Genomic DNA, 25,998 nt, shown 5'->3' on the forward strand with positions numbered 1-25,998 from the left:
CAAGAGGACAGTTGTGTTCTTAAAAGGTGTACATGAGTTGAAGCCTAGAAGGAGTAGAGAGAAGTGCTCAAAGAGGTTCCAGAGAATAGAGAACCAAGTGCTTGCCAAAATACCAAGTACAAGAGGAGAGCTTGGTGAGGTAAGTGGCAGCAGGGAGGACTTGTTGTTGTAAAGGCTTTAATGCAGCTCATAGTAAGTGAGTGAGCAACTCATGAAGATAGAGAAGAAGATGACTATTGATAGTCATAACAGCGATAATAGAGGTTTTGAGGGAAAACCACAGCAGAAGAAAAGTGAAGGAGGAGGATGCAGAGGCAAATGGCAAGAGAATGAGCTAAGAGGAGCATGACAAGGAGATTGCAGAGTTAAAAGAACAACTCAATGTACTAAAGATGCTACTAGAGGAAAACCAAAAACAAGGTTGGGTCTTGAGGAAAAAGGCAGTGAAGTGGTTTAAGTTACAAAGAAGGCTACAACAGAGGCAAGTGAATTCGCTGGTGGAATAACTCAGAGAAGTTGAGTTGGAAATGGAAGTTTCCATTTGTGAAGCAGAACAGGGTGAAAGTCTGAGTAAAGATGAAGACTAGAGATCTGTGGAAGATCTTATGAATAATTATGAGAATTCAAAAAGCAAGGAGATATGATGACTAAAGCATCAAGTAAGACCACAAGGTCTCATGTTTTTAAAACTGATAATTTGTGTATGATTGCAGGTATTGCAGGAGAAAAGCAACTTTGTGAAGATGTCTTTAGGATGGATCTTGAAGTGAAAGGTGACAAAGAATATTTCTTAGAAGAGGAAGAATTTGACTGGTTACACCAAAAAGAGTCTATGGATGAGCTACTCAATGAGAGAAGACAGTGATTTAACGTTGTCATAGAGATGGAAGATCAAGATCTTATTTTGATGAAGAATGAAGGAATATTGTCTCATAGAGGTAATCTAATGAATTTGATTAATGTTATTGATGAAGAACAAATGCAGGAGAATATTAATGCAGATGATGAGACAAGGATAGCTCTGAAAGAAGGGTTACAGAGGGACAACAAGGCAAAATGTATTGAAGAAGAAGGGCATCTATTGAAAGATGTTAAGAAAGAAGAAGTCTATGCAAAAGATTTAGCAAAAGGAGAAAGGACATCTGATGATTGGTCACTAACAAAGGAAGGTTTTGCAAAGGATGAGCAGTCTTTTGAAGCTGTCAAAAGTATGGAAGAGTATCTTTCAGAAAATGAATACTCTAAAGTAAAGATGCTTCTAGAGGCTTGGAGATCTATCCATGAGATCTATAAAAGAGGAGGAGAAGGTCATTTGGAGACATCTTGGATTTGTGTATTGTCTTTGTGGTGAGGGATTGAGAACTCAGTTCTTTACTTCAGCAGTAGCCCCAGAATGGAAACCCTCGGGTGATTCAGTGAGTGGGCAAGCACCCATCTCTCCCCTTGGTGGATTCATTCAGAATCCACAGGTGTAGTGATTGATTTCCTGTTTCAGTTTGGAGGCCAGATGGTTGTTCCCAGTTATTGTATTAGCATATATCTCTATATAATAAAGATGGATTTTGTTGCTGCATTTCTAACTGTTCCTCATGTTGTGATCCTTTAATGAGATTTCGTGCAATTTGTGGGTTTATCGTTTCTTAGTACACAGGATCATCCAGGCTCATCGAGGACTGCAAGAAGAATCTAGCCACAGAATTCGACATGAAGGATTTGGGACGAATGCATTTTTTCTTGGGGTTGGAAGTTTGGCAGCAAAAGTGGGAGATCTTCCTTGGGCAAGGGAGATATGCTACAGAAATCTTGAAGAGATTCGGATGGAGGACTGCAGACCCATGGCTACTCCAATGATCTATTGAAGTTTCTAAGTCTACTAGTTAGAAACCCTCCATGCACTTTACTGATTTATTCCTACCTACTTATTCTGTTACTTAACAAGTTATTTACAATGTAAATACTGAAAATAAACACTAGTGCATGCTCAACATATTACAGATCATCAACTGAAGGAAACAGAGACAAGCACACAAAATGACACCATTATTTTTGGACCAATGTCCTCGGAAAAACCCAATGCGAGAAAATCGGTGCAGCTATCTGAGGGTTTTCTTATTAAGCAATTTCAGAGTACAATCTAGGTGCCAAATCTGGCTTACCCCACAGAGAATGCCCTTGGCCGTAGTACTTCTCAGTCTTAGACAAATGTCCCGGCTGAAACCCTGTATAAACCCTCTGGCAACTCCTCAGCTCCAATCTTCCCTAGAAACCCCAGTGTCAGCCTCTCTCTAGACTGCGTCAGCGTCTCTCTACCCAGCGCTGGCCCTATGTCAACCTTCTGGCCCTCTGCGTCAGCAACGCTGGCCTCTCTAAAGCACTGCACAGCTCCTTGCTACCTCTGCGTGGCCCTGCGTGAGCCCTGGCTACTACTGCGTCACTCTCTCTGGATCCTGTGCTGATCTCCCGGCACTATCTCTGCCTCTCTCTCTCTGTACTGACTACCCCTCAATTGCAACTCCGATCACTGATTCTATCTCTATTAGCAAACCTCGCTCTAAAAAATAGAATGACTGATCATCTAGTGTGTTCTCCAAGTGACCCTCAAGCCTCCTCTTATACTTTCTCGTTGACATATGAACGACCGAGATTAAGTCCCTAATCAACGGCTAAGATTAGATCTGGCTTGATCCATGTCTTTTCGACCATTCTAACACAATTTTATATTAATCCACATTAATATTTTAATTTCCCTAAGTTTAGACTTAGGGACTCCATTAAAAATATTAAATACTTTAATATCTCCTAAACTATTTAAAATCTGCCCAAACCCTTTCTGGGCATTGGAGATCGCATGTGCCCCAGCCTCTCCACAAAATTTCGTGGCTAGAGCACATCCGATGCTACCACAAATCAACACTCCTTAGCAAGGACTGTGCTCTAGCAATACTCCTCACTGAGTATTACTCTGATTATCTGGCATTAGTCCCTGTGCTGATGCTAGGCCTGCTGCCCACCATTCTCTGCATTGTTGTATCCTGTACTGTCGCCCACGATTCTGCCATTGCCACTGATGCATCTGTACGATGACTCCCTCTGCATCTGTGCTATTGCTGGTCCTTTCTCCCAACACTGCATCCGCACTGCAACTCCTCTCATCATGCTGCATCGTGCTACTCACTACTGCACTGCAACTCAGTTACTGAGAAGTAAGTAACTGATCTCCAAACTCTGACCTCACTGTTGGGCTAGAGACCCTCTTGATGCTGAAGCTCCCTCTTCCACTGACAAGTGCTCCCTCTCTGACCTCTGTGTTGTTGCAACAACTCCCTGCATCTCGCATTATTGCACACCTCTCTGTGCCATCCTGCACTGGTGCAACACTCCTGTGCCTCTTGCTAGCCTTCTCGGGACTCCTGCACTGTAGCTCTCTCTGCTACTCCATCCGCATCCATCTCTACCCACATCAGACAATCCTGCTACTCCTCTTCGGGGCTCCGGTAGCAAGGTCTAATCCAAGAGGCTGGGTACCTCGAGGATCCTGCCCCTCATCGCCTACAGTTCGCCTCACTACAGCTCGATGTCTCCCCACTTCCGCTCAAGTGGTGCGTGTGCACTCATGGCACAATCATCGTCTATCTCCACTTCCTTCTCTGCCCTTGTTGGCGCTGCCTTAGTCTCGGAAGACTCTCCCTTACTCTTCTTACATGGGCACTAGGTCGCATAATGACCCAGCTCCCCACAGTGGAAGCACTTGACCTTGGAGAGATCTTTCTTCTTCCGCTTTTCTTGCTTTCCCTCAGATGCTAGGGCAACATCTTCCTCCTCTTCCTTTTTGACTCTGATCCCTTTACTAGTGCTTCCCCCTTTGTCTGCCATCTGATCTCTTCTTGGTGAAGAGCCGCTCACATCTCACCTCAAGGTGGAAGTGTCCCTCTACCCAGTATACTCTGGACAAATACCTCCTAGTCTTCTGACACTGCATTCAGGGCTGTCCTCACCATCAATTCCTGATCCGGCGTGGCTCCTATGGAAGTCAATTGAGCTTTGAACCTTCGGCCAACCTTGAGCCTTCGGCCAGCCTTGATGGTGCCCCATCACCCCACCTTCCAACCAAACATCCCTCAGAGCCCCCCAAGAACCTTATCTTTTATAGATGAGACATGTAGACTTCAGCACTCAACCAATCCTTTACCCTCCAACAGCCCTAACCCCACCAACATCCATAAACCCTGCCAAAATTGAGCAAAAACTCCTAACCAAAAAAATTGATTCCTGACAACGGACACCGGACTCCTTCAAATAGCTGATACCAACAGGGCAGCGAGGGAAACCAGACACTTTTATTCAATTATGGAAACTCACCTAAGAATCACTCTACCACCATCTGTCAGTTTTACTGACGACAACATGGGACTTTGTAACTACCCTAACAGAGCGTAGGGTAGGTACAACAAACGACAAACTGACCATCGTCGGACGCCATTAGCCTTCGTTCCGTTCCCCACCTAGATGAGGGCTTCACAGGAATACAGCGCACTGTCACTCCTCCACCTTCACCCATACATCCCTCCTCAACACTCCCACGGCGACATGCAGGGGCTTCATTAGCGCGCATGCTGGGAGAGCAGGGATAATTAACGGATTCCTTTTCGGAACTCCAGCTAAATCAACCTTTGAAGCAGTGTTGCAGGAAGCGCCCCCCCCCCCGGATCCTAGGCCGGAATCGCGTCCCGTACAGAAGCGTTCCGGAAGCGCCCTAGGAAGCGCGATTCCATTTTTTCCGAAGCGCGATTCCAAAATTTTAATGCGCTTCCTGGTTTTTGAGAATGCGGATTGCAATGGAGACAGTTCTGTTATGTATTACAGTGACTCAATGTTATTCCTATCACAGTTTCGATGCTACCTTGTTATTCCTATCACAGTTTCGATGCTACCTTGATTTCGATGCTATTACAGTGATCACACTTCGGTGATATTACAGTGATCACACTTCGGTGATATTACATTGATCACACTTCAGTGCAGTGATGCAGTCACAGAAACTCGAATTATCTCTGAAATAAAATTTGGGTACCACAGTAAGGTAATGCAGATTAAAGGTTTTGTGCTACCACAGTCTTGGTGCCTCAAGAGTCAACAGTAAGAACAGTCATCAATAGATTTTGGTATAACTACAGTGATACAAATTTGGTATCACAACAGTGAGAAAGTTTTCATCACAATAAGAAGATCTTGGTACCTAACACAGTCTCAATGATAAGGGTTCGGTGAGAAGGTTTCACTGTCAAAGTCTTGACGCATAACAATGATATTACAAGGATAAGGACTTTGCATCACATACATAGAAATTCGATCAAGGCACTTCAGAGTTTCGATGATATAATGTAATGCTTAAATCAAAATTTTCCCATTTAATTTTACAATTGAATTGCTAAATTCATGTAATGCCCAAAACAGAATATAATATCCAAATTAAATTTCGAATTTGTTCTAAAATTTACTAACTACAATTTAAGCAAGAAATTTATCAATTTTAATGCACAGACGCCTACAGTGGCTCACTTGCTAGATAAATCATAATATGCTCTATGTTTTATGTTTTATAATATGCTTAAATGTTTTATGTTTTATAATATGCTTAAAAATTTGATGTATGTTTGTAATAGCTAGAATATAGATGATTGTTGTACATACTAGTAACTACAATGGAATCATGGATGCCATATCTATCTTGATTTATGCAAAAATATGCATGTTTTCATGTCTTCTACAATTAATTTGGTATTTGGGATGTTTGTTTTGAGTATAAATGCAAAAAAATATAAAAATATATATATATATAGCAGACGCTTCGCTTCCTAGATTTTTGGAAAATGACGCTTCCGCGCTCCGCGCTTCCGCTTCGCTCCCGCTTCGTGCAACATTGCTTTGAAGTGCCTTCAGACATGACAGCCTGAAGATCATCCCTTTGCCATACCTCAGATGGAACCTCACGGGAGAGACAGGGCACTGCCACTCCTCACCTCCATCTGTCCCCTCCAACAACATGCCACTTGTGGTGGGAGACTCATTGCTTACTCATGAGAAGAGGGACCGGCTTGTGGAAATTTCCAGGACTCAGCTTCAAATCAGTTGGTTATTTTTTTCTTCCTTACTTCGTTTTATTCCCTAAAGGGTGCACAAAAAAAGTGTGCACCCTTTAGGGAATAAAACGAAGTAAGGAAGAAAAAAATAACCAACTGATTTGAAGCTGAGTCCTGGAAATTTCCAAAAGCCGGTCCCTCTTCTCATGAGTAAGCAATGAGTCTCCCACCACAAGTGGCATGTTGTTGGAGGGGACAGATGGAGGTGAGGAGTGGCAGTGCGCTGTCTCTCCCGTGAGGTTCCATCTGAGGTATGGCAAAGGGATGATCTTCAAGCTGTCAGGTCTGAAGGCACTTCGAAGGTTGATTTAGCTGGAGTTCCGGAAAGGAATCCGTTAATTATCACTGCTCTCCTAGCATGCGCAGTAATGAAGCCCCTGCATGTCGCCGTGGGAGTGTTGAGGAGGGATGTATGGGTGAAGGTGGAGGAGTGACAGTGCGTTGTATTCTTGTGAAGCCCTCATCTAGGTGGGGAACGGAACGAAGGCTAATGGCGTCCGACGATGGTCAGTTTGTCGTTTGTTTTACCTACCCTATGCTCTGTTAGGGTAGTTACAAAGTCCCATGTTGTCGTCAGTAAAACTGACAGATGGTGGTAGAGTGATTCTTAGGTGAGTTTCCATAATTGAATAAAAGTGTCTGGTTTCCCTCGCCGCCCTGCTGGTATCAGCTATTGAAGGAGTCCGGTGTCCGTTGTCAGGATTCAATTTTTTTGGTTAGGAGTTTTTGCTCAATTTTGCCGGGGTTTATGGATGTTGGTGGGGTTTAGGGCTGTTGGAGGGTAAAGGATTGGTTGAGTGTTGAAGTCTACATGTCTCATCTATAAAAGATAAGGTTCTTGGAGGGCTCTGAGGGATGTTTGGTTGGAAGGTGGGGTGATGGGGCACAATCAAGGCTGGCCGAAGGCTCAAGGCTGGCTGAAGGTTCAAGGCTAGCCGAAGGTTCAAGGCTCAAGGCTGGCCGAAGGTTGGCCGAAGGCTCAGGCTGGCCGAAGGCTCATTTGAGCCTGCCTTGCCGGGTGATGAGTATTTGAGGATGATTCCAACCCATTTGAGAGAAAGTCATTAAGGCTTTCGTGCACCCTTTAGGGTATAAATCCGTAAAGGGTTGGTATCAGGCTCTCGGCTCAATTCATCCTAAAGTCTTGTATCCGGGAGTGATCGAGTTACACTCTTTAATAGAATGATGTTCATCTTTAATGGTCATACTATTAAGGTTAGAGAGGGTTTATCAGTTAACCATTAATAGAATGACTTTAAAGAGAAGGTCAGACTATTGGAGGTGGCAATTGTAACTTAGGTGTCAAAGTCAGGAGTCACATTTTTTATGTCAGGATTTTGATAAATTTTGCCGGTGTAATGTGCGCTGTTGGAGGCTTTAGGGTTGTTGGCGGGTAAAGGATTGGTTGGATGTTGGCGGGGTTATGGGCTGTTGGTGGGGTCAAGGGATGTTGGCGGGGTTAAGGGCTGTTGGCGGGTAAAGGATTGGAGTTGTCTGAAGTCTACATGTCTCATCTATAAAAGATAAGGTTCTTGGAGGGCTCTGAGGGATGTTTGGTTGGAAGGTGGGGTGATGGGGCACCATCAAGGCTGGCCAAAGGCTCAAGGCTGGCCGAAGGTTGGCCGAAGGCTCAAGGCTGGCTGAAGGCTCATTTGAGCCTGCCTCGCTTTCAAATTAGATTTGGGTCATCTGCAAATCTTCATCACCCGGCAAGGCAAAAAAGTCATTAAAGTTTTCGTGCACCCTTTAGGGAATTAAATCGTCAAAAGGTTGGTATCAGCTCTCGGCTCAATTCATCCTAAAGTCTTGTATCTGGAAGTGATCGAGTTACAGTCTTTAATAGAATGATGTTCATCTTTAATGGTCATACTATTAAGGGTTAATTGAATCTTCATCTTCATCCTTCATCAGTTAACCAAGTTAATAGAATGACTTTAGAGAGAAAGTCAGACTATTGGAGGTGGCAACTGTAACTTAGGTGTCAAAGTCAAGAGTCAGGAGTCACATTTTTTATGTCAGAAGTCACATTTTTATGTCAGGATTTTGATAAATTTTGCCGGTGTAATGTGGGCTGTTGGAGGCTTTAGGGTTGTTGGCGGGTAAAGGATTGGGTTGGATGTTGGCGGGGTTAAGGGCTGTTGGCGGGTAAAGGATTGGAGTTGTCTGAAGTCTACATGTCTCATCTATAAAAGATAAGGTTCTTGGAGGGCTCTGAGGGATGTTTGGTTGGAAGGTGGGGTGATGGGGCACCATCAAGGCTGGCCGAAGGCTCAAGGCTGGCCGAAGGTTCAAGGCTCAAGGCTCAAGGCTGGCTGAAGGCTCATTTGAGCCTGCCTTGCTTTCAAATTAGATTTGGGTCATCCGCAAATCTTCATCACCCGGCAAGATTTGTGGATGACCCAAATCTAATTTGAAAGCAAGGCAGGCCAAATGAGCCTTCAGCCAGCCTTGAGCCTTCGGCCAACCTTCGGCCAGCCTTGAGCCTTCGACCAACATTCGGCCAGCCTTGATGGTGCCCCATCACCCCACCTTCCAACCAAACATCCCTCAGAGCCCTCCAAGAACCTTATCTTTTATAGATGAGACATGTAGACTTCAGACAACTCCAATCCTTTACCCGCCAACAGCCCTTAACCCCACCAACAACCAACCCAATCCTTTACCCGCCAACAACCCTAAAGCCTCCAACAGCCCACATTACACCGACAAAATTTATCAAAATCCTGACATAAAAATGTGACTCCTGACATAAAAAATGTGAGTCCTGACTCCTGACTCTTGACTTTGACACCTAAGTTACAGTTGCCACCTCCAATTGTCTGACCTTCTCTTTAAAGTCATTCTATTAACTTGGTTAACTGATGAAGGATGAAGATGAAGATTCAGTTAAACCTTAATAGTATGACCATTAAAGATGAACATCATTCTATTAAAGACTGTAACTCGATCACTCCCGGATACAAGACTTTAGGATGAATTGAGCCGAGAGCTTGATACCAACCCTTTACGGATTTATATCCGTAAAGGGTTGGTATCAAGCTCTCGGCTCAATTCATCCTAAAGTCTTGTATCCGGGAGTGATCGAGTTACAGTCTTTAATAGAATGATGTTCATCTTTAATGGTCATACTATTAAGGTTAGAGAGGGTTTATCAGTTAACCATTAATAGAATGACTTTAAAGAGAAGGTCAGACTATTGGAGGTGGCAACTGTAACTTAGGTGTCAAAGTCAGGAGTCACATTTTTTATGTCAAGATTTTGATAAATTTTGCCGGTGTAATGTGGGTTGTTGGAGGCTTTAGGGTTGTTGGCGGGTAAAGGATTGGTTGGCTGTTGGCGGGGTTAAGGGCTGTTGGCGGGTAAAGGATTGGAGTTGTCTGAAGTCTACATGTCTCATCTATAAAAGATAAGGTTCTTGGAGGGCTCTGAGGGATGTTTGGTTGGAAGGTGGGGTGATGGGGCACCATCAAGGCTAGTCGAAGGTTGGCCGAAGGCTCAAGGCTGGCCGAAGGTTGGACGAAGGCTCAAGGCTAGCTGAAGGCTCATTTGAGCCTGCCTTGCCAGGTGATGAAGATTTGCGGATGACCCAAATCTAATTTGAAAGCAAGGCAGGCTCAAATGAGCCTTCAGCGAGCCTTGAGCCTTCGGCCAGCCTTGAGCCTTGAGCCTTGAACCTTCGGCCATCCTTGAGCCTTCGGCCAGCCTTGATGGTTCCCCATCACCCCACCTTCCAACCAAACATCCCTCAAAGCCCTCCAAGAACCTTATCTTTTATAGATGAGACATGTAGACTTCAGACAATTCCAATCCTTTACCTGCCAACAGCGCTTAACCCCGCCAACATCCCTTAACCCCGCCAACAGCCCTTAACCCCGCCAACATCCAACCAATCCTTTACCCGCCAACAACCCTAAAGCCTCCAACAGCGCACATTACACCGGCAAAATTTATCAAAATCCTGACATAAAAAATGTGACTCCTGACTTTGACACCTAAGTTATAGTTGCCACCTCCAATAGTCTGACCTTCTCTTTAAAGTCATTCTATTAATGGTTAACTGATAAACCCTCTCTAACCTTAATAGTATGACCATTAAAGATGAACATCATTCTATTAAAGAGTGTAACTCGATCACTCCCAGATACAAGACTTTACGATGAATTGAGCCGAGAGCCTGATACCAACCCTTTACGGATTTATACCCTAAAGGGTGCATGAAAGCCTTAATGACTATGTAGTGTTGGGAAAAAGGACCAACAGTAGCACGGACGTAGAGGGAATTGCAATGCAAATGCAATGTTGGGATAAATGACCAGCAACAAAACGAATGAAGAGGGAGCTACAGTATGGATGCAGTAGTGGCAAAAGCAGAGCCATAGGCAGCAATACAGGATGCAGCAGTGCAGAGGATGTTGGGAAAGGAGGCCTAGCATCAGCACAGGTACTGGTGCCGTATAGTCAGAGTAATGTTCAGTACGGAGTATTACTAGTGCACATTCCTCGCTAAGAGGGAGTGTTGATTTGAGGTAGCATTAAATGTGCTCTAGCCATGAAATTTGTTGGAGAGGCTAAGGCACACGAGATCTCCAAGACCCAAAAATGGTTTGGGCGGATTCTAACTGGTTTGGGAAATATTAAAATAATTAATATTTTTAATGGAGTTCCAAGTCTAAACTCATTAAAAATAAAATATTAATGGGTATTAATATAAAACTGGGTTAGAAGGTTCCAAAAGTTATGGTAATCTTAGCCATTGATTAGAGATTTAATCTCGATTGTTGAAGGACCAACAAGAAAAGTATAAGAAGAGGCTTGAGGGTCAGTTGGAGGACACACTGAGGGAGACCAATTAGTTCGATTTCTGGAGCGAGTTAGCTGAGAAATTTGAACTAGTGGTCTGGAGAGAAGCAAGAGGCAGTGGGTATGGAACAGAGAGTCGAAAACATCACCAGAAGACCAGTGCAGAGGTTAGAGAGGCAGACGCAGAGGCAGCAGACTGTGCAGCCAATGGAGGGCCTGCGTGTGTGACGCAGAGAGGCCCAGTGCTGACGCGGAGATGCAGGGGATGATGCAAATGGTCTAGGAGTTGCACAGAGGCCAGCAAGCCTGACGCTAAGACTAAGAGAAGTGCTGGAGAATTTTTTCTCTGTTGGGTAAGCTAGTTTGGCACCCAGTGGTACTGAAGAATTGCTGAATAATAAAATCTTGCTCTGCTGCACCGGTTTTCCCACATTGGATTTTTCCAGGGACAATTGTCCAAAATATCTGTGTTGATGTGTTGATTCTTGTGCATGTGTTTGTTTTTGTATTATGGTGTGATATCTGCAACAGAATTTATTTTAATATTTACTGAAGGGTTTTTCATAAATAACTTAATGAGAAATAAGTAGGTAAAATAAATCAGTTGTTGTAGTGATAGAATTTTCACAGTATTTGGGTATTTACATGGCAATCTTCTGTTAAGTGCATGATAATTCTATGTGAAGTGCTTGTTCCAAATTTTTTTCATTTGGGACACTACATAGAACCTCATTGGTTATGTATTTTGTTGTTGATATGAGTTGCACTCAGTGCCATTTTCATATATTAAGCTTACATGGTATATAGATGAGCAAACTTTGCATATTTTGTCTTTAATGGTTTGGAATCTTAAAAATATTTTCTTCATTAAAAATTAAGTATTTTATGTATTTTCTTTTTGAAACCAGTTCATTGAATCTTGTTCGATCTAGTTTGATCTGATTCGGTTCGAAATGCAAGTTTCATAGGTGATCGGTTTGAAGACTAGATCTAGTTTTTAAAACTATGATTTGGAGTGAGGCTCTCATCAGTGGCTATTTGGGATTGGTGTCTTCCATAGCTTTAGAGAAAGCTCCATGTTTAGTATCATAAGGACCACCCCTTTGCTAGGAAGTTCACAATGGTTGGATAGATTCTCCAGGCCTCACATATCTATTCCTAATCTTGTTGGTTGCCTGGTAAGGATCAAATTTGGCACTTGGAGAAGATCTTGCAATCATACTTGTGGTCAGAGTATGGAGGTTAGAGGGGGCTCTAGTTCCTTTAGATGTGTGTATTCTACAAGAGGATGAAAGGGTAGGGTATGTTGGGATCTGGAAAGATGTCCTATATTGAGCTAGAAGTTGTAAGGTACTTGTATTGCAAAGCTACTTTGCTTCTAAACTCACAGTTTGAGTAAGAAAGACATTTTCTTATGGGATGATTTATGGGATACAACTATATGTCATTGAAAAATAATGACATAACTTGGCACAAGAGTATGGTGTAATTTCCTCTGATACACGGATTTGGTTGAGCTCATCCCCTAGGAGGACTGTACAAATTGAACATTGCAATGCCAGGGTGGTTTTGGTGGAATTGGGGGTGGAATTTTTGTTGCCTCTTACATTAATATGCTTCACGAAGGCTCTATTCTTTGTTGCACCAATGACATCTGTTAGCCCCTCTTTTCAATGTGAGATGTGCTTGAGTTGATCCAGAAGATGGTGGGCATACAGATGACATAGTGTGTTTGGTCCATTTGGCTTTTCTATAAACTGCAATTCTTTGGTCATTTACTAGGGGATCCCCTCTAAGGCCAGGTTAGCAAAGAGAAGGCTTTCTAATACTTTGCCTGTTTGACACCATTCTAAGATGGTGAAACACATCTTTTGGGAATGACAGCTTGCTAGAGTTGGTGGAAGCATACATAGGACCAATATTTAGTTCTCCTTTAGTGAAATTCATTGGCATTCTACCTTGTTTGAAACTTTGATGATTGCAACTATCTGGTTCCCTCCTCATTCATTAGGATTTGCCAATGCTTGAGAATCTCTTCTTTATTTTCTCGTTGAAGGTTAGATGTAGATTTGCTTTTGAGCAAGAGGTTAGATTTTTGCCTTCCTCTTGTCCCATGTGCCATGATGAGGTATGTCACCAACTATTGGCTAAGGGTGCCTTGCTGATGAATATGCTCAATCCTTAGATACAGTAACCTACTCATATTTTATTTCTGCATTAGTAGTCTTAAGGAAGTGGATGTAAACTCCACTGTATACATCTTTTCAACTTTTGATTTGCTGTTTGTAATTCTATGCAAGTACATGATTGATTAAAAAAAAAAAAAATCTTCTATTTAAGTGTTTCATTTCTTTCCACAAAAAATCATACTTTTGTTTAGATTACATTGATAATATCTCCAATACTTATTTCATCTCCATCAAAATATATAACCTTCTAATGATCTTATCGAATCTTCAAATAAGTATTCAATTAATGAGAGAAGTCTTAATATCAATTCCATCCCTCCTAATAATCTATCTTGAGCATCCTGTCATGCTATCTATCCTCTAAGAAGATGGATGTTCGAGCATTGGTCATTGTTCCTTCAACTATACCTTTATATCAGTTGTTGGTCAAGATCCTTACATCTTGTAGTATTAAGACACTTGGAAAAACTTCAACACTTTATTGGTTGTATCTGCCAATAAATTAGGTCTCCCTATTTGACTATCATCACAGGAGAATATTCTTTGTATTAATCAAATTTCAAGTGAAAATTGCAGTTTGGCAAAGCGCTGTTGACTTCTAAATGACAACATGATTAATTCCTGATACATGAGTATTGGAGAAAGATCCTAGATTAGTATAGAGTGTTTGGAGAAATTTTTATTTTCAAAGAACCCCAGCATTCTACTGTCCCTAGAGTACCAATTTAGAAGATTGTGTTTGACATAAAGACAATGTGACAGAAAACATTTTCTTCTAAAAACTAACTCATGCAGCAAAACAACCAGTTCACTATCTCACTGCTACAAGTTCAAGCCACAGTTCTGTATTAAGAGCACGGCCACCATATAGAAGATTTCAAATTTAACTCAGAAAAGGAGTAACTTTTGCTATGAAACTTCACAAAAAAATTTACCCGCAGTGGAGAGAATGAAAATGTAACCAGTGCATTGGCAGAAAAGTTAACAAGAACCGCAATACTCAATCCTCGACCTCTTGTACGAAGTGGGAAAATTTCTGAAATCATTAACCAACCAATGGGACCAAAAGATGCCTGCATGACATAATCCAAAACTGAATCATTTCAATGTTCTGGCTATTAGCTTATTAACAGAGATTATATTGCTGATCCAATTCCAGTAAAATTTACAATCTCGGCACAAATATGATATTTTGATAAATTGCTCAGGTTACTCGAGGTTCACAAGCATTTTTCAAGCTTACGACACAAGTTCATTCATGAGAAATAATACATATGTGATGAATGTGAAACAAGTTCCATGAATCATGTATAAGAATGGTAGGCAATCTAAACAAGGATGTCTGTGCCCTTAAGAAAATTAGGTGAAACTTGGTTGCAATATTTAGTCCGGATAATCTATCATATAATGGAGATGCTGTCACACGTTTAATTGCATAAATTCCCTGTCCTATGATAATTAAAATTTCTTGAATTTAAAATCAGATATGGTGTATAAATGCACCCTATTAACCATTATGAAGAAGGCATTAACTAAACTCTTCATTTAAGAGTTATTTCATCTTCTATATTTCTTGATCTTCTAAAGTAGAAACCATTATATACTATTATTATTATATACTAGAAAGAGGGTTCCAAGAGAATTGTCATCTTCAAATAGACCTTCAACTTGAAAAATAAGTCATGTTATGCATCTAAGCTTGACACATCTGATTATTGTTGGAATTCCACGCACCCTAGGTCTGATCTATGCCTTAACCAAGAATATAAACACACTAGAGATGCTCAACTTTAAACAACTTTGCAGAGCGGAATATAACAGCAGAGAAATCAGTAACAATACACAAGATTTATGGCCCAAACATATTCCTTATCAGTCCATCAATAAGAAATCACAGGGCTCCTATACCAGGGATCATGGCCCTTTACAATCCCTGTACAAATGCAAAATATAATACAAAATACCTGGGTTGAGGCTTGTCAAGCCAGGAGGTAACTCCTCAAATCAATCGTGCTTATTCATTAAGATTACTCATGGTTATATACATGAGGGAGTGAATCTCGGGTTTCACCTCCCGATGACTTCATTTTCCATTATTTACTGTTTACATTATTTACAAGTGTTCACCCAATCCCCATGATTAGGTGTCAACATTCTCCCCCTTAATCTGAAAGGATGTTGGTGAGTCCAAGCATCGTTCTGAATCTTTCAAGCTTTTCTCTTCCAAGCGCTTTGGTGAAGATGTCTGCAATTTGCTCATTAGTGGAACAATGGCATAGATGGATTGTCTTGGCCTCAACATGACGTGGAATCAAATGGTATTTTGTATTGATGTGCTTCGTTCGATCATGGAACTTTGGGTTCTTGGCCAAGTTTATTGCAGAGGTGTTGTCAATCATGAGTGGAGTTGAATGTACTTGTTTTACCTGCAAATCTTCCAAAATTTTCTTGAGCCACAATTTCTTTTGTTGCCTCAGCTGCTGCCACATATTCTGCCTCTGTTGTGGAGTCTGTTGGAACTGATTGTTTGCGTGATCTCCAGGAGACAGCTTCTGAACCAAGACTCATAGCATAACCAGAGGTAGATACCCTAGTTTCTTTGTTTCCGTCGAAGTTTGAATCAGAGTATCCAATCAAGCTGAAGTCGCCCACCTGTGTATACTTGAGTCCAAAGTCTTGAGTTTCCTTCAAGTACTTTAGAACTCTTTTTGCAGTAGACCAATGTCCCTCACAAGAATTTTGCATAAACCTGGAGAGGATTCCAACAGCAAACGAAATGTCTGGTCTGGTAGTAGTCAGGTAGTTGAGACTCCCTACAAGCTTTCTATACTTTGTTGCATCCTCAAATTCTTTCCCTTCAATGAATGTGAGCTTTAAGTTTTGTTCCATTGGAGTAGTTAGAGAATTGCACTCAGCCATGCCAAACCTGTTTAACAGATCTCCAATGTACTTCTTTTGAGAAAGGAATATAGACTTCGGATGTTGAGTTACTTCAATACCAAGATAGTAGTGAACATAGCCCAAGACAGTGATTTCAAAACCTTCCCCCAATTCCTTCTTTATGGATGCAATGTAGCTCTCACTGTTCCCTGTCATCAAAAGATCATCTACATATACCACAAGATATACAATCGTTTTGCCAACTTTCTTGACAAACAAAGTTGCATCGTCAAGATCATAATGTTTGAAGTTGAGTTTCAGAAGATGCTCAATTAAATTTTCATACCAGGCTCGCAGTGCTTGCTTGAGGCCATACAAGGATTTCACAAGTTTGCATACTTTATGTTCATGTCCCTTCACAGCAAATCCTTCAGGCTGGGACATACAAACATTCTCTTTCAGATCTCCATTCAAGAAAGCAGTTTTTACATCCATTTGATGGACTTTCCAACCGTTCTGAGCTGCTAGAGAAAAGAGTGTCCTAATGGTAGCCCATTTTGTTGTGGGGACAAAAAGTTCCTCATAATCGACCCCTTCCTTCTGTGAAAAACCTTTTGCCACAAGACTGGCTTTGTGCTTGTCATGTGAGCCATCAGCTTTATACTTGTTCTTGCAGACTCACTTGCAGCCAATTGGTTTGGTTCCCAATGGAGGATCAACTAGCTTCCAAGTGCCATTCTTTATCAAGGCATCAGACTCCGTTTGCATTACTTCTTCCCCTTCATCATAAGAATTGACTTGTTTGAAGGAATTTGGTTCAAAATCTATAAACAAATTCAGTTCACAATCATAAGAAAAATCCATATCAACAGGTGAATCAGAATCATCTACATCACCTCCATTTTATCTGGTTGAATTTCTTGTTCCTATCTTTCCAACCTCATCAGGATGAACACTTTCAAGTGTCTTTGCCACTTTGGGGGACCTTTCTGAGATGGTCCAGGTTGCTCAGTTGATTGAGTTGGGATTGAATCAAGATTCAGTCTCCCAATTTTGTCAATCACATCACTCAAATCAGTGATCGGAGTTTCATGTGGGGGAGAGAGTGTTTCAGAAGAAGATTCCACAGATCGATCTGTTGTCGCGCAGATTGACACGACAATGCTCAGACCGGGGGCTGTCACTCTGATCCCCGATCCCTCCGTTTAAGCCTGTCTCCCGCGGCAAAGGGGGGTAGTCCCTGTGAGATGATGAGACCAACTGTCGACCAGTTGGTTGGGAGACACGAGATACGATTAAGATAAGCACCTAAAGGATTTGATTTATTTAGCAGACCAGTGCCTTAAAAGATGATTACTTTAAAACCACCACAAGAATCATTAACCAGATATCGTATTCGTATCTCGACTTGAAAGTTTAGCATGACAGATATAACATGAGAAACCACCGAAACTGGCAAAACCAATTTTCCACAAAATTTTAATATTTTTTCAAAAATTTTTAAATCTTTTCTCAATTTTTTTATTTTTCAATATTATAAAAAAAAAGGAAATTAAAAAATCTAAAAATTTAAAATCTATTCTAAAACTAAATTACATAAAAACTAAAATATATAAAAAATAAAACAAAACCTAAATTTTGTTTTTTTTTTTTTTTTTTTTTTTTTTTAATAAACGAAAAATTAAAACTAAATAAATTCTAAACTAAAACATAAAAAACTAAATCTAAACCTAGTCTAACCTAAGCTTAAAGCCCCTTAAGCTAACCCTTTTCCCCTTTTTTTTTTTTTTTTTTATTTAAATTTCTATGTAACTATTAAGAAAAAAGGAAGCTAAAAATCTAAGTTAAAAAATCTACGTAAAATCGAAACCATTAAAACTAAGATCAAAATCTGGAAAGCGAAAACATACAAGATTTAATCTAAAGTTTAAACTAATCAGAACACATTAAAATCTACGCTACCCTAACATAATCGTATTTTTTGATTTTTTCATAATATAAAATGATTAAAACTAAATGTAATGAAATGAAACTACGATTATGCTAGCTTACGCTACAGAAACCCGCAACCCTACGTGAATACACAGCTCCAAATGCGTTATATGACCACGAGATTTTACCTGCGTTATATGACCACGAGGTTTAGATTTACCTGCTACAGATCATGGATTGCCCCTGCTGCCTCGATACACGCCGTTTTCCAGACTTTAATATCACGCAGAGGGCTGGACGTGTGGGTAAAAACCCTTCAAGGCAAGAGCTGGGCGATTTACCTGAAGATTTCCTGCGTTTTTAAGTGTTTTCTGAAGCTCCCACGTCAGAATGTAAACTGATAGCATATGCGTTTTCCAGCTCTTGACGGCAGGGTGAGCATGACAGTCATCCACAGGTGTTTGAACGTTTCACGCGGCAGACATTACCAGATATGCAGTGATCGATGGCGATAGCAGTTGTTGAGACGCGTGGGTAAACAGCTCTGTCTGAAGGAAAAAAAATCGTTCTTATTTAGAGCTTCTGGCTGAGAGCACGTCGTTTGAAAGCCGGGTCTTTTTCCTCACGCTGTTACAGCCCGAACCTAAACCCGTAACGTATGTAGAGAGAACTTCGAATGCTCTGTTTGTGCTTGCGACTGCAGGTTCTCGATGAGCTGAGCGTGAAATGACTCAGAAATGGCAGCGTTCTGTCTGTTGGCTCATGTGAAATTACGTTGTATATACATAAAAATTTATTGCATTCAGATTTGACAACGAAGCCTAAGCAAAACTGAAAATGAAACCCTAGATCAAAAAATTAATGTACAGATTTGGCCCCTTAACAGCCAGATTTCAGCAGTAAGTACAGAAATACTTTAAAGAAAAGAAATTTCAGATTGTCACTCTGAAAAAACTTCAGAAAATATCTCATGCAAATTAAAAAATAAACTGAATGATAAACCCAGGATCAAATCCAACAGGGCTCAACAGAAAATGCTTGCGGGAGTTGGCTGGTTCAGCCGAGAACTTCCCTGAGCGCCCACAAAATTTCCTTCAATGATGTTTTCTGCACAGCTCAAAACAACTGTCAATAAAGAGAGCAAGAATGCTGCTAGATCTCAGGAAATAATGGAGATACCTGCCATTACTTCAGAAACCCTAACAGCACCCAAACCCCAGCAAGTGAACAAGATACCTGTGCTCACAATGCTCTACAAAAAAGCTATTATTAACGGCTGAAAATAACATATGCAGAAAATGAAACAATCTCACAGCATTTTAAGAGAGTAACACCAGCAAGATATGGACCCCAAAGTCTTCTTTTATTAACCAGAAACAGATTTACAAGAGAGCTTCTTCAGTCTTAGACACACAGATCGAATCCATCTGAAATGACCACTTAAGACCCTATATAAAGGAAATGATCCCAACGGCTAGTTCGAATGATCCATGTAGAAATGATCTCGACCGTTGATGAGGATCAAGACATCTCTTGATCTCATCCGTCGATTTATTCACTTAAAATATTATTATTTTATTAGTTAGGGTTTTTGCTTTATTTTTTTAATTTTTTATTATTTTTTATTTATTTCATTTTTTAAATTTTTTAAATTTTTAAATTTTTTTATTATTTATTATTTTATTTCATTTTTTTAAATTTTTAAATTTCTTAATTTTTATTTATTTTATTATTTTATTTCATTTTTTAAAATGGATCATCGAACTAAGCCTTCGGAAACATCACCTAGGACTTAGGACTTAGGACTCACGAGGGGATTTAAAACATTTTCAACCCTCAAGACACATTTCATGATGACTTTTTACAATTTACATCTCAAGGGGACAAACCCACTTAATACAGACCCTCATAAATCACCTAGTTCTGCGACACAACTATAATCTAGCAGATTAACACACTAGGATTCTCCTAAAGTTCTAATGACAAAATCCATCCCGGCTTTGGGGTCAAGTTTGAAGGAAAACTCTGCCGATCCATGGATCGGTGAGACGAAAAACCTTCTGGGACATAGATTATCATAGAAAGTTAGGTCCACCTAGGCAATTTACATACATGACTCTGATCTGCTTAGATTATTTACAATTTATACATGCAGACTGGGTTTACAACAAAAATGATCAAGCTGTTCATGACTGTAGGCTGGCATGGACACGTCGTTCAGGAGCTACCCCTCTCTGCCAACAGAAAGGAGGTGTACTGCATGGGCAGTTGACCAGTAGTGGTCAACATCTGGCTCTACTTGGGGACACGTTGCTGCTCTGTAGGAATGTGAGAATCCAGAATCTGCATCCATGCAACACACAACAAAATATAAGTAGCGTCCGTCCAAAATCATCATATACATTAAGCACAGGAAAGATAAAAGCTCTTCATTTATTAACTAACTAATAACATGAAAAGTAAATCTAATCCTAAAAACAGAAATGAAATGCTGAAAAGACAAGGAGTAGGGATAGAAATACAATACAGAAGATGCCCCATGGCATCAGATATCATCTCTGAAGAATAGTTTGAGCATTTGGCCGTTCACTGGTAGATCAAGTGGTTCGCCATCCAATCTGCTCAGGTAGAATGAGTTTGGCCCGGCTATATCTTTAATGATGTATGGTCCCAGCCACAAACTATCAAACTTCTTATGTTTTCCCGGCTTTTCATTTTTGCGATCCCAGAGTAAAACCATATCTCCAATCTGCAAAGATCTAGATTGAGAGCATTTATCAAAGCTTTTCTTAATATTAGATTGATTTTTACATATAGCCTCAAAAGCTGTCCGACGAGCCTCATCTAATTCCACAATCTGATCTATCCTATTCTGAACAACATCTTTATTAGTGGAAAAATTTTGGAGAAGCTGATAAGCTGGCAATTTTAGGTGCACAGGTAAGGTAACATCCAAGCCATAAACTAATTCAAAGGGAGATTTACCAGTAGACTTCTTCTTAGTAATTCTGTCTGCCCACAAAGCATACTTGATTTTGCTGTCCCAAGACTTCTTGTTATCTCCTACTATCTTCTTGATAATGGTTATGAGATTTTTATTACTTGATTCAGCCAAACCATTACCCTGAGGATAGTAATTCGACGAATGAGATAAAACAATGCCATATTTGAAACAAAAAGATGTAAACTCTGAAGAACTAAAAGCCTTGGCATTGTCCGTAGTGATCTTAGCGGGAACACCAAATCTAGTAATGATGTTATTCTCAATGAAATCCATAATCACCTTTTCAGTGGCATTCTTAGCAGGAATGGCTTCGACCCATTTAGTGAAATAATCGGTAGCAGTCAAAATCCATGAGTAGCCATTGCTAGAATTTTCATGGAACTTCCCTATGAAGTCCAGACCCCAATGCTGAAAAGGTGCCTCCACAATAACAGGTTGTAGAGGAAGGGCCGCAAGCTTCTGCTTCCCAGTGAACAACTGACAAGCTTGACACGTTCTAACATACTTGTGCACATCAGAAAAAATCGAAGGCCAATAATAGCCAGCTCTCAGGATTTTGTGGGCGGTAGTTCTAGCGGCATAATGACCACCACAAAATCCTGAATGAAATTCGGAGATTAATCTTTTGGACTCAACATCGTCAACACACCTAAGCACTATGCCCTCAGGATTTCTCCATCCAAGGCCATCCTTCATAAGGCAGTACTTAGTGGCTTTTAGTCTAAGAGCCCTCCTCTTATGAGCGACTAAATGGTTAGGACATGCAAGATTTGTCAAATAGTAAACTATGTCCTTATACCATTCATGCTCTGCTAATCTTCTCAACTCTGGCGAAGATAGATCGTCAAGGCAGAACAAACCAAGAGTCTTTTCATTACTTTCAGTTAACATTTGAGCTAAACCTTGGCCTTTGATCAGCTTGGTGGGTCTAATTTCTAAATCATACTCCTGTATCTTAGTAACCCACCTAGCACGAGTCCCTAAACAATCAGTTTGAGTTAATATGTCTTTAACAGCAGAATGTGGGACGAAAGCAATGATCTTAGAATAACCCACATAAGTTTTAAAATGCTTAAGAGACTTGACCAGGGCATAAGCCTGCTTTTCCATGGTATTGTACTTCAATTCGGAGTTTTGAAGTGCTCTACTCATGAAAGCAATAGGCTGCTCGTGACCATCTCGATTCTTTTGAAGCAAGACACCGGCAATGGTATCTTCAGAAGCGAAAGAAAAAATCATGAAATCCTTGGAGTAATTAGGACTAACCAGGACAGGAGCTTTTGCAATAGCGGACTTGATTTCTTGGAAAGTCTTTTTGCCCTCTTCTTGCCAGACAAATTTTGCATCTTTCTTCAGAAGACTTTGAATGGGCTTAGCTATTTCTGCATAATTCGGGATGAATCTTCTAATAAAATTTATCTTTCCAAGGAAAGACTGAAGGGATTTAAGATTATGCGGGAGAGGAATCTTTTGAATCGCTTCAACTCGTTCGGGATCAATCTTGATTCCTTCCTTAGAAATGATATGACCGAGTAATTTCCCTTCTGTTACCCCAAAAATAGATTTAGCCGGATTCAAAGAAATTCCATATTCTCTACATCTATCGAAAACTTTCCTAAGATGATCTATATGACTGATACCATCTTTAGAGAAAACGGTAAGATCGTCTTGGTAAATTTTGATAATTTTCCCAATCAACCCTTTGAAGGCATAATCCATGGCCCTCTGGAAAGTAGCCCCAGCGTTCGTCAACCCAAATGGCATTCTAATGTATTCAAAAGTGCCCCATGGTGTTGTGAATGTGGTCTTGTGTCGATCTTCCTTTTTAACCCAAACTTGATTGTACCCAGAAAAGCCATCTAACAATGACATCATTCCAGACCCAGTTACCCTTTGCAACAAAGTTTCCATGTTTGGCAAAGGGTAATTATCCTTTTTGCATGCCAGATTAAGGTTTCTAAAATCGACACAAAGTCTTATTGAACCGTTCTTTTTCCTAACAATCACCAAATTCGAACACCATGTCGAATGCCTAGTTTGAGCGATGATCCCTGCTGAAAGCATCTTAGCAAGCTCTTTCTGGACCAAGGGGGCTAATTTCGGATTAATTTGCCTAAGTTTCTGCCGAAAGGGTTTAGCATTCTCGTCCTTTAAAGGAATAGTATGCTCCATAACATCTTCCCTATAGCCTTTTAATTCATCATAGGAAAAAGCTAAAACATCTCTATATTCATGAAGTAAATCAGCTAACCTTTTCCTTTCCTCCAAACTAGTACCTTTACCAATTTTAACTATTTTCGGATTTTCAGAAGTACCAATGTTGATTTCGAGGTACTCGCCTGGGTCCATCTTGTTTTCTTCTCTAATCTTCGTGGCATCATGCCGATCAAAATGTTGCTCCAAGGCAACCACATTTCTAGGAGTAGGATTTATGATATGTTCATGATTTAAAGATCCATCCTCCTGAGAAATTATCCGAAAATCTTCAAACTCATCCAAACTATTGAGAAAACGAACGACTTGTTTTTCATCATTAAAAACTTGCCAATGCTTTGAGTTGTCTGGAACAGATGGTCTGAATATTACTTCCATTTTAATTTTATCGTTAACTAACTCGTCAGACAACTGGAAAGTGGTAGCAGCTACGACAAGTTCATCCGCCAAACTATTTTGTTCTCGAGGGATTGCTTCAAGGTTAAGGGCATCGAAGTGCTCCATAGTATCCCACACAGCATTTCGATAGTTTCTTAATCTCTGATTTCTACATGTGAATTTGTTTTTAAGTTGCATGATAACCAGATCGGAATCCCCCTTGATGCTAAGCAATTTAATCCTCAAAGCTTTGGCCAATTCAAGACCCAACAATATAGCTTCGTACTCAGCGACATTGTTGGTTGCTTTAGATTCTAAACGATAGGCAAACTTGAATATATGACCAAGGGGAGATTTAAGCACTACTCCCGCACCTTTACCATGACTAGACGACGCACCATCGAAGTACATATACCAAACGTTATCCTTAAGAGCCTTAATCTCATCATCGGGGGGAATTATGAAATTGGACATGATAGAGTAGTTCCCGATGTCAGATTGTTCTCTAATTATTTCGTTATGAGGCTTCTTAGGATTTTCAACATGAAATTTCCTCTCGGGCTCTCTATTTAGCCTAACAAAACCATCACCGCTAGGAGAAGGAATCATAGCATATGACCAATTCATCTGAATGCTTCCTCCTAGATCAGAGGCCCACTTTCTGGATAACAGCATACCCCAAGCATCAGGTACATCAACGACAACGATATCCATAACAACCATGATGTCCGGGTAAACTGAAAGGTGAACTTGTAAATCCTTGATTAAACCATGTACTTCGATTTTCTTAGAATCCATAGCACATATATTAAAGTAGGGTCTAGAAACTCTTAAGTTAAGCTGTTCCATGACCCTTTTAGTCATAACGCAAGCAGATGCGCCAGAATCCAACATGCAGTTATTCAATTTATACCCGTTGACTAATAAGGTGATAAAGAAGGGCTGATGATCTTTGTTATCAGCATCTACACTTTGCAGATAAATAGGAGCATCATGATAGTCAACCTCGCGAATCTTCTGCTGAGAAGTGTTGACTTGAGGACCCTGAATTGCCTTTAGTAACTTGTCTTTTTGGGAAGGGATCTTAGCGATCTCAGATACAGGAACCCAGATTTTTGCATTGTTAAACCAACTTCCCAAATCAACATCTATTCCAGAGCTTATGCCAGGGTTTAAAGTTCGAGGGGGAATTTGATTCCCGCTCTGATCTTTATCCCTTCTTTGGTATGTCAAACCCCTATCTCTAGCAATTTCTAAGATTTTCTCAGGAGAGGGTTTCTCACCATATAACCTAGCCAAAATGTCATCTTCATTTTCAAGGTTATTAATACTAAAAGCAGATGAAGGATCCATAACATCATAGCTCCTTTCCTTAATCTCTATCCAATCATTCATGGGCACAGGAAACTTGCTCCCTACCACGTTTATTTGCTCACCTGTCCCAAGCATTCCATTATCCAAGAGTCTTCTGATAATGAGACAAGAGGACTCTTCGTGAAAAGCATCGCAAGCACGACAGTAAGGAGGAGCATCATCTACCAGATTAGTAAGCGGATTAGGGGGTCTCTACTCACTAGATTGACCCCTTCTTTGCCAATTATTATTTCTATTATTATTATTTCGAGGCTGAAAATTTTGCGATTGCGTTCTTTCCATCTGAATCAATCTATTCTGCAAAGTGCTTATCTCCTTATTATGATTAATTTCCATAGTTTCAATTTTTTGAAGCAATTTAAGAACAAGCTCACTTTCTGGCTCTTGGACTGCTTTTCCCTTAGGTTCCTTTAGTTTCGTAGCAGCCCTATCAAAACCTGGGATTTCAGACTTCCCAGAAGCTGCCTTGTCCTTTTCAAGTTCTACAGCTAAGGCTTGGCAATCTCGATAATCAGTAAGTTTAGCACGCCCTAACTCATAAGATGGTTCAGGACCAAAGGCATCAATGTAAAAATCTTGGAGAGTTTTATCTGTAGGTTTATAGTCTTGAGGTAATTCTCTGATAATACCATTAAACCTTCTATTAAATTCTTCAACAGTTTCATCCTCTCTCTTTTTTATCAGAGTAAGAGCTCTTACAAGATGTCTTCCCTCTCTCTTATCTCCATATTTTTCTCTAAATGAATTAATGATTGATTGTAAAGAGTTAAATGAATTTGGAGGTTTTTCTGTAAACCAGTCATAAGCATCACCTGCTAGAGTCAAGATAAAAAGAGACATCCTGACATCTTCATGATCAAAATCAGGAGATCTAGCATACTTAGCCATCCATATATTGAAATCTCGCAAGTGGGAATTAACAGTAATGGCATTATCTCCTTGAAAATTAGGCAATTTGTCTAACCCAACAGATGGAGTAGCATTGGGGGATCCAGGAATGTTAGAAAAATCACAAGGGGCATACAGACTCATGATGCTGCGCCTAACTTGACCTTTAAAGAGCAAATGAATATCGGAAATGGCTTCT

The 25,998-nt window shown here is 40.4% G+C and overlaps 1 protein-coding gene across 1 annotated transcript in view; it reads right to left on the bottom strand.

The window, feature by feature from the left end:
* Positions 1-25,998, bottom strand: part of LOC149234360 (D-xylose-proton symporter-like 2) — a 301,095-nt gene that overhangs the window by 187,263 nt on the left and 87,834 nt on the right. The window contains exon 3 of the mRNA XM_089371808.1: positions 14,065-14,202. Coding sequence (XP_089227934.1) covers positions 14,065-14,202 — 138 coding nt within the window. The remainder of the gene's footprint in view (positions 1-14,064; positions 14,203-25,998) is intronic.

The sequence above is a fragment of the Pinus tabuliformis genome, chromosome 8 (assembly GCF_031772625.1).
Source record: "Pinus tabuliformis cultivar Carrire ecotype Pingquan chromosome 8, CPIR1, whole genome shotgun sequence".
NCBI classification, from domain to species: Eukaryota; Viridiplantae; Streptophyta; class Pinopsida; order Pinales; family Pinaceae; genus Pinus; species Pinus tabuliformis.